General features: G+C 40.3%; 1 protein-coding gene across 1 annotated transcript in view; it reads right to left on the bottom strand.

Annotated features, from left to right (window-relative positions):
• Nucleotides 1–16357, bottom strand: part of LOC107042069 (hemocytin) — a 53764-nt gene that overhangs the window by 31114 nt on the left and 6293 nt on the right. The window contains exons 3-4 of the mRNA XM_015262940.1: nucleotides 13154–13281; nucleotides 12900–13059 (exon numbers count right to left, since the gene is read on the bottom strand). Coding sequence (XP_015118426.1) covers nucleotides 12900–13059; nucleotides 13154–13281 — 288 coding nt within the window. The remainder of the gene's footprint in view (nucleotides 1–12899; nucleotides 13060–13153; nucleotides 13282–16357) is intronic.

The following is a 16357-nucleotide window of genomic DNA, read 5'->3' as shown; positions in this document are numbered from 1 at the left end:
ATTTCTTCATGAATATTTATCGATTTAAGAATTGATTTTACTTCGAAAATAATTTTTCGTGAATATTTTTCATATTTAAGGATTTCTTTCGATTCAAGGATATTCCCTCATGAATGTTCTTCATTTTTACGGGTTAAACAGAATGAAATAAACTTGTAAAGATGCCCAATTTCTAAAGATTGACTTTAAGAAAAAGGACTATTACCTTTTCATTTGGAATAGTTGATTATGATAATCATTTATGCGTTTAATGCCAAATATGTTTGTAGATTGAATATCCCTTCAATAGTTTTTCTTATTATTGTATTTCGATCGGACTATAATTGTACATCAATTATTGTTATCAGTTCAAAGATTTCTAATTGTGAATGAAGGAATCTTGTCTATTTTAAAATTTTTATTCTATTTTTGGAATCTATGATATCTCTTGTTATCTCTGATCTTGATCTTAAAATTTTTATTTGATTTCCATTTCGGTTCTTGAATATTCCTATGATTCCAATTTCCAAGTAGGGTCATTTCGAGTCAGTCGTCAGTGATTAAAATAAATTTTGTGTTATGATAAAAAATCATAATTTTTGACACAAATGACATCAGAGGACACTTAATGTTGAGGCTTCAGCCTCACGTCACGGCAGGTTGGTCCGCTGACCACAAGCGGCAGCACCTCCTGGACACGGACCTGGGTTACCGACCGTGTCCAATTAATTGGGACCGACGGCACCTGCCGCGACACTTGTCCCATCTCGTCACTTCCGCCTTCTTCTCTAATCGCCTCGTGTCAAGTGTGCATCGTGCAACTCTCTCTCCGCGATTGAATCTATTATTTTTGTGACCATCTCAACCGTGAAAAATCTCTACCGTGTCTCGACACAATTATTAGTTGACAGTGGTTATTTTGTTGTAAATATTTTTGACTGAGTTCTGTAGTTTAACGGAAAATACAGTTTTTTATTGTGACTCTACCCACGCGCACTGTGTCAGACATTATTTTGGTGAACTGCTCAACCCTTTCCCGAATCCCGGCTCTCCATCGGTTTTTTTGTTTAACTCTCACCGAAACACTTAAACAAATAAAATAATTCTTTTTTTTTCTTTTACTCATTAAAGTCTAGATAAAAAGAAGTCAATTTTGATTGATTAATAATAATTTAAAGAAAGGAAATGAGAAAATCTCTGATAATAATCTATAAAAGATTCCTTCATAATTATTAATCATTTATTGTTCAAAAGAGAATTAAATTTTTATCCAAATTAAATTTAATGTTAAAAACTCCAAATGTCTTATTATTTCTAGAATAAGTTGAAAGTCGTCCCACCTATCCCGAGCTATTTCCGAAAGGTAGGCTCAAAACAGGTAAAAATTCTGTATATGTTGTGATTTTATTGAGATCATTTTAATAAAATCTTGGCAAAATCATGACCTAACAATAGTGTAATAACACTTCCCGCAAATGATGTTTACTTGGAATGAAAACCGACATTGTCACGGAGGTAAAAACACTTGTTGCTCACATTTCAACCAAATGTCACGTAGTGCGTTTGACAGCTGACATAAAGTACTATCGAATACAAGTATTGCCATTTATTAGTGCAAGTAAGCAATACTAAAAACGACATCTGTTGGGAAAGGGCGGAGTCATATTCACACACTTAATATATTTTATTCGGAAACAAGGGAAATGGAGGGACTGAGGTTTGTGAAATGACCAAAAGGTTTGTTCATATTTTGAATGTTTTCCCGTATAATTTTATCCCAAAACTTATTAGAAATTTACAGACATTAATACAGTGTAGCTATTGTTTTTGAACCTAACTTTTATAATCAATAAGAAATTTCGAATGAGTCCCCTAGAAAATTTCCAGTTAAGTTATAACTAATATCAGGTACTCACTCAATGATGTCTCAGATTTTTTTCTAGGGGTTTTTGAATATCCAATATCCAATAGTTAATTTTAGTTGGTTTAAATTGAACTAACAGTTTCCTTAAATTTATCGTCCAACAACAGTTTATGGTTTGTAAACTTCCGTTTGTTTCTCGCACTTTCGTCACAGTTCATGAGAATACTTATGCACGGAGATAAACTTTAGTTCACGGTTGACAATAGAAGATTTTAAATAAATTTGTAAGTTGAGTACGTCAGCACTAAATAGAAAACGATTTTTAAATTGTCCTTTATGGGCAGGAAACGCGGCTACTCTTAATTTAAGAGAATTTATGTCCCCAGATTAAAATCAACGATCACTTCCCGAAAATTCACTGAAGAAGCCACCGTTGTAGTATCAGTAATTATCGACTGAATTACTATCGGAGTTGATTTAAACCCGATTAATTCCAGCAGCGATTTCCGCGGAGGTCTTTTACTTCCAAAACCTGGCTAACGACTGGTTTCTTTTTCGTGGCAGTTTTGACTGGTGACAAATTTTTGACTCGTGGCAAAAAGGAAAAAGGAGAGATGTTCTGGAAGCTTCTCTATTGGGAAATCGCTTGCTAAAACGATCATTGAACGGTAGAATTTTCGGGGGCGATGCGCTGGGTGCTGATGCAGCAGTTGTCTAAAAACGTGAACGCCTTTTAACTCCTTTCGCAATGGAGAGAATTTAATAAAATTTGCAAAATGTAATTTTGGATATAACAGAATATTAATTTTCTGTGCGAGAGAGAGGAATGTTTCTAGAACATTCTGGAAAAGGTCCTTGGGGAATACAAATTGTTTCTGTATATGTGTATGTGTGTGGGTGACAGAGGTGTTGTAAGATCGCAGTCACTACAGTGCCCCCTTGCCAGTGATTTTGTCACGATAGAATAAACTCAGGTTTAGAATCCGGCTTGTTAACGCTCGGCGAATCTGACCCGTCTTCCTGATCCTGTTGTTGTTTCGGTTGCTGCTGTTGTCGTCTGTGATTGTTCTGTTCTTGGCCTCGTTGGTTCGGTCGGAGCGGGTACTTCGGTTGGTATGTCTGCGATGAAGTAAGCGGGCTTCAGCCTGTCAATTGAGACATTGACGTCCTTGCCTTTGATTCTGACGATGAATGTCTTCGGATTTCGGCGGATTACTGGAAACGGTTCTTGGTAAGGCATCTGAAGTGGGCCTTTGGGTCTATCGTACCGAATGAATACTTGTTCTGCCGTTGACAAATCTTTGAAGATGACGGTTCTGCTTTTGCCATGGCGTTGCGTTCTGGCTGGGCGCAAGTCTACGAAATGTTGTCGCAGCTCCTTCACCTAGTCGGCTGGATCCGTCTAGTGGCTGGTTGTACGGGGGGTTAGAAATTCACCTGGTGGGCGTAGCGGTTCTCCATACGCTAGCTCTGCTACTGAGGCTTGGAGGTCTTCTTTCCAAGCTGCTCTGATTCCTAGCAGCACGGTTAGCACTACCTCGATCCATCGATTGTTCTCGTGGCATTTGATAGCTGCTTTTAGCTGGCGATGGAGTCGTTCGACCATGCCGTTGGCCGGTGGATGGTATGCCGTTGTCCTAAAATGAGTCGTTCCTGCCAAACTGTTGAGATTTTTGAAAAAGGATGACTCAAATTGACGGCCTTGGTCCGTGGTGATCCTGAGGGGAGCCCCGAAGCGGCATATCCAGCCCTCGTAGAACGCCCTGGCGACGGTGGCTGCTTCTTGGTCCTCCAAACGAAATGCTTCTGCCAACGGGAGAATCTGTCGATGCAGGTCAAGCAGTATTTGCACCCTTCAGAGCTGGATAAGATGATGATCCAGATGGACGTGCTCGAATCTGGCTGAAGGTGGTGCGAAAGAGCCTACTGGTGCTGATACATGCCGAGTGATTTTCGCTTGTTGGCACTGGATGCATGCTCGAGCCCATTCCCTGCAGTCTGATTTGATCGACGGCCACACGTAGCGTTCAGTCACGAGTTTGACGAAAGCTTTGACTCCTGGATGTACTAGATTGTGGATGCTGGTGAATGCTGCCCGTCTAAAAAGTCGAGTGAGGAACGGTAGTGCCGTTGGTGTGCTCATGTCGCAAAAGACGGCTACGTCGATCCCTGGAACCTGCATCTGCTTGAGTTTCAAGGCAAATTCTTGACGCAGAAATGTCTTCAGTTTCTCGTCCTCTTGCTGCGATGCCGCCAGAGCTGTGAAATCCATTGGTTGTGAGATCTCTTCAATTCGTGAAAGTGCGTCTGCTACTATGTTGTCTTTCCCTGCCACACGGCGAATATCGGTGGTAAATTCAGCGATGAAATCTAGGTGGCGGAATTGTCTCGGGGATGATTTTTCCAGTTTCTGTCGGAAGGCAAATGTGATCGGCTTATAGTCGGGGTATATAGTGAATACTCTGGCCTCCACCATGTATCAGAAGTGCTTGCTGGCCAGATAGATAGCAGGAAGTTTCCTGTCGACGGCGCTGTACTTGACTTCCGCTGGGCTCAGTTTTTTTTTAAAAGAATGCTAGTGGTTCCCAGTCGTTGCCGATTTGGTGCTGCAACGCGGTTCCCACTATGTGCTCGGAAGCGTCGCAGATAACTGCCAGAGTTACGTCAGGTTTAGGGTGAGCCAAGAGTACCGCTTCGGCAAGGTTGTTCTTGCAGGTGATGAATGCTTCCTCTGCTGCCGGAGTCCATGTGATGAGTGCCTTGTCCTTCAGGTTGCCGTGGAGTAGGTTATTCAGTGGTGCTTGATCTTTGGCCATCCTGGGTATGAATCTCCTATAGAAATTTAGCATACCCAGGAACTGTCGTAGCTGCTTCGCTGTCTTCGGTGTTGGATACTCAAGGATGGTTTGCACTTTTGCCGGTAGTGGGCGGATGCCTTTGATGAATACCAGGTAACCCAGGAATTCGACCTCAGGTTGTCCAAGCCCATACTTCTGCGGGTTGATCAGCAGTCCGTATGCTTGGAGTCGTTCGAAGAAAGTCCTGCGGTGCTGGAGATGTTCCTCTGGGCTGGCTGAAGCGATCAGGATATCATCGATGTAGGCATAGCAAAAGTCCAAATCCCGTAGTTCCTCGTCGATGAAACGTTGGAATGTTTGTGCTGCGTTGCGGAGTCCGAACGACATGTATGGGAACTCAAACATGCCGAATGGTGTGATGATCGCCGTTTTGGGAATGTCCTCTTCGGTCACTGGAATCTGATTGTAGGCTCGGACCAAGTCAATCTTCGAGAAGATCTCCTCGCCCCTGAGCGTTTGTGTGAAGTCCTGGATGTGTCTGACAGGGGTATCTGTCGGGGATGGTGCGAGCGTTCAGTGCACGATAATCGCCACATGGTCTCCACTCATCATTTTTCTTCTTGGCCTTGTGCAGAGTTGAATACCAAGGGCTCTTGGATGGTCGAGCTGTGCCGAGTTCTACCATCACATGGAACTCCTTCTTGGCCTGGGTGAGTCAGTCCGGGGCTAGCTGTCTTGGTTTGTTGCTGACTGGCGGTCCTGGTGTCGTTTTGATGTAGTGTTTTGTCTTGTGACTGTGGGTTTTGCCTGGGCCGTCGGGTCGGGTGATGTTAGGAAATTGTTGAAGCAGATCGTGGTATTCAGAAGTTCCCGTGACTTGATGTTCCCGTCTTGTTCCCGTCTTGATGAATGGCAGGTCGATTTCTGCAATATATCCGCGTCTGGTAAGGGATGTGACTGAGTCCACTAGTCTGCCGTTGCGAAGGTCCACCATGAATTCGTAATGGTAGAGGAAGTCCGCGCCGACGATAAGCTTTGAGACGTCGGCGATGACGAATCTCCATAGAGACGCTCGTCGCAGCCCCAAATTGAGTGCTAGGGTAGTAGTGCCATAGGTCGGTATGATTGTGCCGTTCGCCGCCGATAGTTCGTAGGTTGATCTTTTCAGCATCCCACGAATTAGACGTCGAGGAAAAACACAGAGATCTGCTCCGGTGTCGACCAAGAATCGTGTCTTGTTGTCTCGATCGGTGATAAAAAGGCGGCGTGTTGACGGCCGTGAGCCACTAGCCGCCATTAGTGACTGCTCTGCCCATTTCCCGATGTGCTGAAGGTGCATGGGGGATCGCACTTGGTCGCTCGTGCGCCGAATCGCCAATGGTACTAACAGTCACCGTTGGCACTTCTCTGTCGTCGCCTGGAACTGGAGCGTTCTCTGGAGCGCCCGCAGTGGGTTTTTGGTCGGCTGTTGTCGACCCGGCTGTGGTGTGTGAGTGCCTCTATCTTGTTTCTAATCGTCCTGATTTTCGATTCAAGGCCCAGGGCCAGCTAGGAAAATTTCAGGTCCAGGAGTGCTTCGTAACGAGCAGCCGTCTCTGCAGTCAGATGAGATGTGATGCTGGGTGGCACCGCTACTGAGGCCATCTGTGCGGCTGTTGAGGGAACCTTTAGTTTAAGGACGGACATGATCTTGTCGGCATATTCTGCCGCTCTCTCCAAGGTCACGTCGTCGTGCGTAGCCAGCAATGTTTGAGTTTCGGCTGGGAGTCGGCTGATCCACAGAGTTTTGAGTGTAGACTCTAGGAAGGCTGATCCAGCGAGCGCTCTCAGGTGGCGCAAGTACTGCGAATGTTTCCTGTCTCGCATTTCCTCGGTCTCCAGTAATTGCCTGGTTTTCTCCTCTTGAGAGGAGCTGAGGCGTCTGATAAGCTCCTCCTTCAGGTGTGTGTATGGGTTGTCCCGTGCCGCGCTGCAGATGATGTCTCTCATTTCTCTGGCTCTGTTTCCCAAGAATCCACTAACATAATTATACTTAGTCTCCTCGTTCGTGATACCGGCTGCAGCGAAGCTCCGTTCTATGATGTGGAACCAGAGCTCGGGATCCGTGTGGTTGAATTGTGTTAGCCGAACAGCTACCCTGCTGAGTTCTCGCAGTCGTGCCATGAGTAGCTGCTCCTGGTTCAGGAGTGGAAGCTATGATACGCCTTGCTGCTCCAATGCCATGGCTCGAGTTGGATCGATAGCTAGAAGTTGTCTTACTGGGACTACTCCTCCGGGTTGCTGTTGTGTTGCAGGGTCTCTGGCTGGGAGTTGTTGCTGCTGATTGGCGTTCTCCTCTTTTTCGATGATCATAACCTATAGCCTGGTGCTTGCTGATTGTACTGCTCACTGGACACGATCTTCAAGATCACGACGGGGTCACTAATTTGTGGATGAGCTGGGGAGTCCAGAGTGATGAAGGCAGTAGGTTACGATGTGAAGATTGAATATATTTACAAATGCGTTTTTACAATTGTCATTTTCCTTGGGGTTTGAGCGAGTGGAGTTTTCAGAGAGTTTGAGTTAGCGAAATTGAGTTGTGTCTGTATCGATGTTGCAAGTGTTCGGATATTTAAAGGCAGTGAGGTTTTGATGCTGAAATGTGATTGGTCAGAAAAACGGAGAAGGGATGAGTGAAATCCCGTCTTCTGATTGGTTTGGCGTCGTAAGTTTTCGCTGGGCTGTGATTGGCTCGGCAGTCCCGGCGGGGAAATTTTCCTCGTGACGTCACAGACGCCAGCTAGACGGACGAGAGATTAATGAGGGACGCCAAGTGATGATGAGGGATTATGGTCATAAATAGGTCGTTAAGTTCGAGGAACAAAAGGTTTATGGTTTCATTAGTTGAACGAAATTTCTGGATTTTTCCAAGGGAAAGAAAGGAATTGGAATATTAATTTTCTGTGCGAGAGAGAGAGGAATGTTTCTAGAACATTCTGGGAAAGGTCCTTGGGGCATACAAATTGTTTGTGTGTATGTGCATGTGTGTGTGTGTGACAGAAGTGTTGTGAGAACGTAGTCACCACATTGGCAAGAATAATCAATTGCAAGGGTTAAACCTCATATGGATCATAACTCGTGAGGCTCGGACCTCGTAAGAATCATAACTTGTGAGGGTCAAACGATGACCAGAGTCCAACAAGAGCGGCAGGCAGAAAAACCTCAAGAATTAAACAACTGCGAGAGTCAACCACACCTGGAGATTTCCCTGCCTGCCTCTGCTGTTTAACCCTTGTAATAGCTTCACCCTTGCAGGTTATGATCCTCGCACTGTTGGAAAAAATTGCCAATTCATAGACAGTTAACTAGTAATTTTCATGAAGAAGACATTGAATTCATGTCAGAGGGCAGAATCATGAAACTTCAGTTTTCACTGAAAATTAAATGAAATTTCAAATCTTTAAGCAGCAGGAAGATGAGAATTTCCTGACCTCCTAGAATGTAAAATAATACCATATGAACATTCAGTATCAAATGCCGCTAAATTATCAATATATTGATATTCAAGAATATATTTACTTGAATTTTCCCGATTTCTATCAATTTCTAAGGCAGAATTGAATTGAAATTCACGGTTTTCATTGATTTTTGCATGAAGTTTTCAATGAAAAAATTCCTTGGAAGATCAGTGGAGTTATAATGAAATAAAAGTTTCCGAAAAGTGTACAGAAAATTTCGGTCAGAATTTTTCAAAAGTGGGCGACGTTTGATTCGCGAGGTATGATACGCGCGACGTTTGACCCTCACGAGGCATTTTCTTTAATATAACTTCCTTTTTTATATGTAATCTGTAAGCCAACGTTACATGAACAACGAACACTGAACTCATTTCTCTTATCGGAAAACGAAAGAAGCCACAGGCGTCTCATTTTGCCCCGGGGTCTCTTCTTGCCCCCAGATCTGTTTTGCTCCAGCTGTAGCCATTAATGTCGAAAAAAAATTTCATGAAATTTTTTTTTTCTTATTTCCATATGGAAATCACATTTTGAAATACCCCGAAAAATTTGTATATTATTATCATCTATTGAAGAAAAAAAGAATCAATTGATTTTCGACTAGCCCCTGTGTAACAGTAGAGTTTGAAAAATAAAAAAATCGAAAAAAGGATATTATTTATCCTCGGATTACTTTCGTATTTTTCTTTGAAAAGGACATGAAAAACGAAAAAAAATCTTTTTTTATTTATCAAAATCCGTCAATTGGTTTGCAAGATATGATTTTTCAAAAATTTGAGTTTTTGATGCATGTCGTAGACAAACATTTGATGTTAAAGGCGAGAAAATTTAGAGAAAGCATGTACTTATGTAGTACTTGACTGTCAGCATGTCAATTCACGATTCTAAGAATCAAACAAATTGATGGTGGCTGAGTTGATATGGAATGTCCCACCTGTGTATATAAGTGAAACTGATTCATTTACCTGGAAGGATGACGCGCCGAGTATTAACAACATAAAATAAGCCATGATGAATCACTCAGTGACTGTTAATTTACAGAAAATACCAAAATTATCCATAGGTAGCTATTTTTCTCTATCCACGCTTAACTAATCATTTTTTCAAACTTCAATTAATGAATTCGCTGACCGTAACTAAATAAGCTTGAAATTGTTATCAATGACTTATTAACACAAAATTTCCCCATGTACTGTGATTAACGAATCACTTAATTCCATAAATATTCAAAATTTCAGGCTCATATGATGATGAGAATGATTATAAATAATTCAAAATCAATTTCATTGAATTTCGAAGAAAAATTAAAAAAAATTTATCACCTATTTACAGCATTAAGCCTATTAAGCTACCTAAATCATTCCTATGCACCTACCACCAAAAGTTAAAGAATTTATAACAATGTATTTGAAGGCATGATTGTAGAAATTCAACAGAAAGTTTGGGATAAAATAAAAGTTTTATTAAAGTGGAAATTTCAAGATAGTGAACAATAATTAGAGGCAAATGGGTGGATGAGGTCATCCATTTATTGATAAATGAGGAGAATTGAAGATATTCGATTTGATGTTGAATGGCCTTTGAACAGGTAAATTTCTAAGGGGACCTTAGTAGGATTAACCCAGTGACACATACTATTCTTTTTTACGCAGCACAGCATGCCATCTGAGAGTGCAGGTAAAATAAAATGAGTTCTAAGAACTCTTCGTGTCATTATAATAATCCTGTCCTTTCACCATCTCGAGATTCCACTACAAAGAGGCATATTGAAGTGTACATAGACACTTTGGGCGCCAGCATTTGTTTTGATTGACTTTTAAGACAAGCAAATCCCCATACTGTCAGAGATATAATTGAATTATCAATCGGAAATAAATCGAGACATGCAGTAGCGTACTGTCATTTAATTCAAATCAATTGCGCATTGCGCTCTTTCCATTAGGCTGAGCGTGCAGAAAAGGGGTTGGGCCTTGTTGTGTAGAGTAGCGATGATAATGTAGATTCCTCACTAATTTCCTAGTGACGCCCTTTTCGTGGTAGATATTCAAACGAATATAATGTCGTAGATTTGATTGATTTGAATGTAATTAATAAGAATAACTAAAATTAGATAAACGTAAAATAAATCGAGTAAATTAAAGAATTGCCACTGGGAAATTGGGTTAAAGTGAAATAGAAAATAGAGATAGAAAAATGAATAGAAGCTGAATATTCCCCAAATTCCTGAAGTTTGTGATAGTCGTATTTGGGAATGACAAACGGTTATTGTTTGATTGCACTCCACGTAGACCCGAAAATTCTCGTTCAAAATTATTTCTCTCGGAATTTATTAAACCCGGCAGTAAAAGTCCCTTCATTAGGAATCTGCGCGAACTTTAATCCACCATAAACTGTCTTGCTTGCTTTCGGACCCATTATTCACCCGTTGTAAAGGTTTTGCCACTTTCCTTAAATTTCGGTTCCGTTGTAAAATACTTTTCGCTGCACGACAGACTAATAAAACCTTACCATAAAAGTCGACGAAATTTGCCTTAATATGTCTAGACGGTCCCTCGAGTCCTAATCTGGGAAATGACGTCTTCCCGTCTTTTTGCACCTGGAGACGCTCTCCCCCTAGTTCAGATACGTTGGGCCCTACGTCATAGGTTTGTGGGGGTGGAGAGTAGGAGGGACCCAAGGTCAAGCGTCGTGGGGGCGAAAAGCGCAGCCCTTCGAAATAACGAAGGTGACGATTGGCTCCCTGCTCCTCTCGAGGGGTGTAACTTAAACTTAAGATAATTTTAAGGAAGTAGCGTAAGAGAAAATTGTTAGAATAAGATTCATTCCTGTCTCCGAGTTCGTAGAGTAAACACGTTTAGAATTTCGAGAGTTATTCGAAGAATTGTCGCATTTGATTTCGAAAGAGTTAAGAACATTTGTATTATTGTGTGTAAATTTTGAAGAAGATTTAAGTGATTAAAAGTATGAGTGATTTGTCATAACATAAAAACAAGTCTTGAATATTCTTTTTGAAACCTTCCCGCTTTTAGCGAGCAGAGTGCTTCAGCGCTCCACGGGCAACTTATCCACTGCCCTGTGAAAACTCACCCAACGGAAACTACTACACAAGAGCCTCAAGGATCCCGCTGGGAAAATTCCATAATTGAGGTTAAAAATCTTCTACATTCTTCTACAGGACAACTGTTTGTCCTAGAACATCATTTCCTATATCGAATTTGTGTGGAATTTTCTCTTCTGCACTGTCGTATGTTTTTTATTTCAATCGATTGAGTCCAGTCGAAACCGAGAATGTTTATAGTGTTGACTCCAACGAACACTGGTTGTTTTTAATTATTTTCAATTTTTCTGCATTACAGAACGTAAAAATATTGGTGAACATTGTTTCAGGACATTTTTATGTATCTATTAGTATTTTTATGTAGTATTAGTATGTAGTATTAGTGTATTAGTTTTGTTCATGCTCAACAAGTTAATTGGGTGGTTGTGCTATTTTTGAGTCTACTTTGACTGCACTGGAGACTCTCGACCCGGAAAAATCCGCAGGCAAATTTTTATATCACATAAAACGAAATTAGCTGTGAAGGAGTCGAATTTCAAAAAACTTATTCGTAATTGTTTTACACACATTTTTTCAAAAATTTTGAAAAAAAACTCTGTAGCTCAAAAGTTGGAGGCCCTGGACTATTTTTAACAATTTAAGCGTGTGCGGGGCAAACGACCAATAAACAATCAATTTTTTTGCACTAATTATTCGTTCTTAGAGATGAGTCACTCAAATTGCCCGTGACTTTCGAAACTCTTCGCTAGGAACTTAGCCGGACGGGGGTGGTAAATAGAAAACCGAATTTATGTACTCGATTGTACATCGTTAGTACATGATTGTACACGCCATATTTTTTTTGTACATTCCCTAATTAATTAACATTAATTATTGAAAATTTTCCATGATGCTGGCCGAAACGAAATAAAAAATTGCTTAATTAGGGCAAAAAAACAGTGAAATCGATAGAACTCTGTTTGTACATCACGAATTTACCTTTTTTTCGTTTGTACATTCATTTCTTAATTAACTAAATGCAGATAAACGATTTAAATACACCGCCCCTCCCCCGCCGAACAGCTGTTTGCGGCGGATCTGTGTTATCAACAATAACGTTCAAGCCTCGGTGTTGTATACATATATATACATGTAAATATATATGTTTCATTTCGTAATTTTATATTTTTATAAGAAATATTAAATTGTACGACATAATATTTGATAGGCCGCGCATTATCTTGATTAGTTATTTGCAACCTTTGTGGATATGTGTGAATATATCACAGCCCAAAGGAACAACGCTGAGACTTGAACTTTATTGTCGATAACACAGATCCGCCGCGAATAGCTGATTAGTGGGGGGGGGGGGTGCCGTGTATGAAAATTGTTTATCTGCATTTAGTTAATTAAGAAATGAATGTACAAGCGAAAAAAAGGTAAATTTGTGATGTACAAACAAAGTTCTATCGATTTCACTGGTTATTTGCCCTAATTAAGCAATTTTTCATATCGTTTCGGCCAGCATTATGGCAAAATTACAATAATTAATATTAATTAATTAGGGAAAGTACAAAAAAAATATGGCATGTACAATCATGTACTAACGATGTACAATCGAGTACATAAATTCGTGTTTCTATTTATCACTCCTTTGCGGCTAAGTTCCTAGGGGTTCGAAACTCACAGTAGTCCTCCCTTCAAGAAAATGATTAATGTACACTCACTTTTCATTGCATCGTCGCGCCGAGTTTTGTACTGGCGGCGGAAGATTCAAACAGGGTTTAGTCTCAAATTGGCATTGGGGGCCGGAGAAGCTTTCTGAACACTCGCATTGATTAGGACCAATGCAAATACCATTATTCAAACATTGGGGAAGACAGACCGCTATAAGAGTAAAAAATGAATAATTTTTCAAATTAGAAAATTATAAAAAGTTTTTGCTCATTGAAGCCATCATTGTTTTTCAGCTTAAACTTACGTTGACAATCCGGGATAATGGATCCCTGTGTATCCGGTATTTTCCAGTTGCCATCTTGACACATGATAAGCAAAGTCTCGGCTCCATTTGGGAATTGATAGTATCTACTACAGGCGGCACGGCAGTGTCTAATTGAATAAGTAACGAAAATCAGTCCAATGATAGTAACATCAAATCAGTAGTCAATGATGTAAAAGATACATTGGAACGCGTTCTTGTAAGCAGGAGTGAAAATATTCAAAGAGATTATAAGTTAGATAACAATTTGAAATTCGACTATTTTTACAATTACTTTTCCTCTGAGTTGAGATCACGTGGCCTACTTCCTGTTATAAACGAGAAAGTTCCCTTCAATGGGGATGAGACTACTTTAGAGGATCACAAGTTTAAAGTTCGTGACATTTTGATAAATTATCTCGATCGAAATTACCCTTCTAAAGTTTTATTATTGAAAAGTCCACTTGAGATTCTAAATAAACTCAAAAGCATTAATAGATGTGAAGTAATCCAACATCTCATTCAGTTAGGCTAAAACGTTTTAGCATGCAATACATTATCGGCAAACACAGTGCAAACGATTTCTATGATTTTTTTGAAGACACAATCAGGACCCATGAAAACTCTCCAGGAGTCACTCCATTACATGAAGATAAGGAAAGGGATGCATTCTATAATGCAGGCATGCAGTTACAGATTCATTTCAGTATTTATAGATGATTTTTTATGATTGGCTATGGCGTATCCTATGAGCCAAGAGTGACATTGGGCACTGTCTGGAAATGTTTGTTAGGAGCACACATAATCTACTAGGTTATGATGCGCAGGTGTGCTACTTGCGAAGCGATTAAGGGACAGAATATACAGGCGGAGAAACTATTGAAGTATTGATGAAATTAGGTGCAGAATCTCAATTATTCTCCCCAGGTACCTATAATCGTACTTCTCACAAGTCAAATAACATGATTACACCTCTTGAAAAGTTTACCCCTGAACACAATTTTGAGATTAAACAAATTAAAAGATTCGGTTGCTTGGCATACATGAAAGTCCAGAGGAAAACTGGCTCAAAGTTCAGACCAGAAGATAGACGGGCAATTCTAGTTAGTTATACCCCAATAGGATATCAACTCTTGAGACCGGAGGGAAGAAAATATTATAAGAGTCGAAACGTGAGATTCAATGAAAAATTAGTCTACGGAGAAAAATACAGTAAGAATAGCATTAATGATTTTCCTTTGGTGAATGAAGAAATTAGTAAAGAGAATTGGTTTGTTAAATTTGATAATAAAAATGAAGATGAGTCCAAAGAGTCTTTGAAATCGGAGTGAGAGGCCAAACAAAAAAGAGGCAGACCTAAGAAAGATAAATTGAAAATAGATGAATTAGAGTCGAAGAAAGCTGATGTTCGCGAATCGATAAATGATACAAGTTTTTCGAAATTGTCTATTGATGAGAACTTTAAGACGAGTGCTTTATTCTCTAGTGCTATGATTGACCAGTGCAAGAGTTATAGAGGCCATGAAAATGATGAAGTATTTCATGCACTCTTGGCAGATATTAATTTAGATCCAATAAATTATAATGAGGGAATGAAGACCAATGATAAACATTTGTGGCAAAATGCAATAAACAATGAGTTGAACTCAGTGTCGAAAAATAAGGTTTGAAGAATAGTAGACCGACCTTCTAAATTAAGCAAATTAAGCAAATGTGATAGATTCAAGATGGGTTTCTAAATACAAGACAGAAACAAATGGAAGAATTCGACATAAAGCGCGTCTAGTAATCCGAGGATTTAAAGATAGAAACATTTATGAATTGAGTGAAACTGTGCTTCAGTATCGAGATTGCCACTAGTCCGTGCAGTAATAGCTATTATCAATAAACACAACTTAGATGTATGTCAATTAGACGTGAAGACTGCATTTCTTAATGGAATCATAAACGAAGAAATTTATATGTAAATACTAGAGGGGACCTTGTATTCAAATGCAGTAAGACGAGACAAAGTGTGTAAATTGGAGAGAGCTCTGTATGGTCTACGCATTAGCCCTAAAAATTGGAATGACAGATTTACAAAAGCTGTATTAGATATGGGATTGAAAATTTCAGGTTCAAAACCATGCTTATTCACTCGGAGAAATGAAGACAGGTTCTTAATTCTTTTGCTATACGTGGATGACATACTGATGGCGAGAAATGACAAACTGAAATTAAGTGAAGTTGAAACAAAATTCAGTAAAGAATTTGAAATGACTATTCTGGGAGAACCTAAAGAATTCTTGAGTATTTCCATTAGACGAGATAATTAGAAATAATTAGACGAGATAGAAAATTGGAGACTATTGAGTGGAATCAAGAAAAGGACATGGATAAAATTTTGAATAGATTTGGTTTTGCTGAGTCTCGTCCCCGAAGAACCCCCATTATTATGACTCAAGCGACTAACAGAGAATGAAAAATGAGAGAAACTGAATGCGAAGAGTTTTTGCTTAACACGAAGACTAAAGAGAATTTTTCTTACAGAGTTCCGCGAAGCGGGAGGGAACTCTGACTTTGCGCCTACGCCGAGACGGAACCCAAGTAGCAAACCTTGCGAAAGATATCTGAAAGAATACCAAAAGGGCTGACTAATGTCCGTCCAAAAGGTATCTTGCAGTCATACGATAACTTTTAGTTAACTTCTAGGTAACTTCTAGACACAAGTTACCTTTTTGGACAGACATTAGACAGCCTTTTTGGTATACTTGCAGATACCCTCCGGAACTGTGCTGCTTGGGAAAATCGCGTTCTAACCATGGGAAGTAAAATAAAGGACCCTCAGCCGCGTGCTTAGAAACCTCGCCTTCGGCTCGGCTGGTAATTGCACTGGCGGCTGAGGATCCTTTATTTTCCCTCCCTAGGTTAGAAATACACTATTTATAGGAAATATGTAAGCTGGGTTTACTACTCGTTAGGTGAGGATTCTGCGATGAGGGGATTGATTTATCTGCAAGGAAACCCAGGAACGTGCGGGAGGGAGTGTCGGATATGAAGAGCGCCCTCTCCTGGCTCCACTTGAGAAATACGATTACTCTTGTACTTCTATCAAGGGACGCAGTTGCGTCCTGTACGGGTCCAAGAACGGGTGCAACTTCACCCCCCCCCCCGACCACCAAAACCGTTTTTATTCTTTTCCACACGAATTTCAAACCGCAGCACATT

This window comes from Diachasma alloeum, unplaced genomic scaffold, assembly GCF_001412515.2.
Source record: "Diachasma alloeum isolate Michigan unplaced genomic scaffold, Dall2.0 Dall_scaffold_00410, whole genome shotgun sequence".
Lineage (NCBI taxonomy): Eukaryota > Metazoa > Arthropoda > Insecta > Hymenoptera > Braconidae > Diachasma > Diachasma alloeum.
Note: the sequence above shows the minus strand (reverse complement) of the source record. Positions and strands in the feature narration are given on the sequence as shown.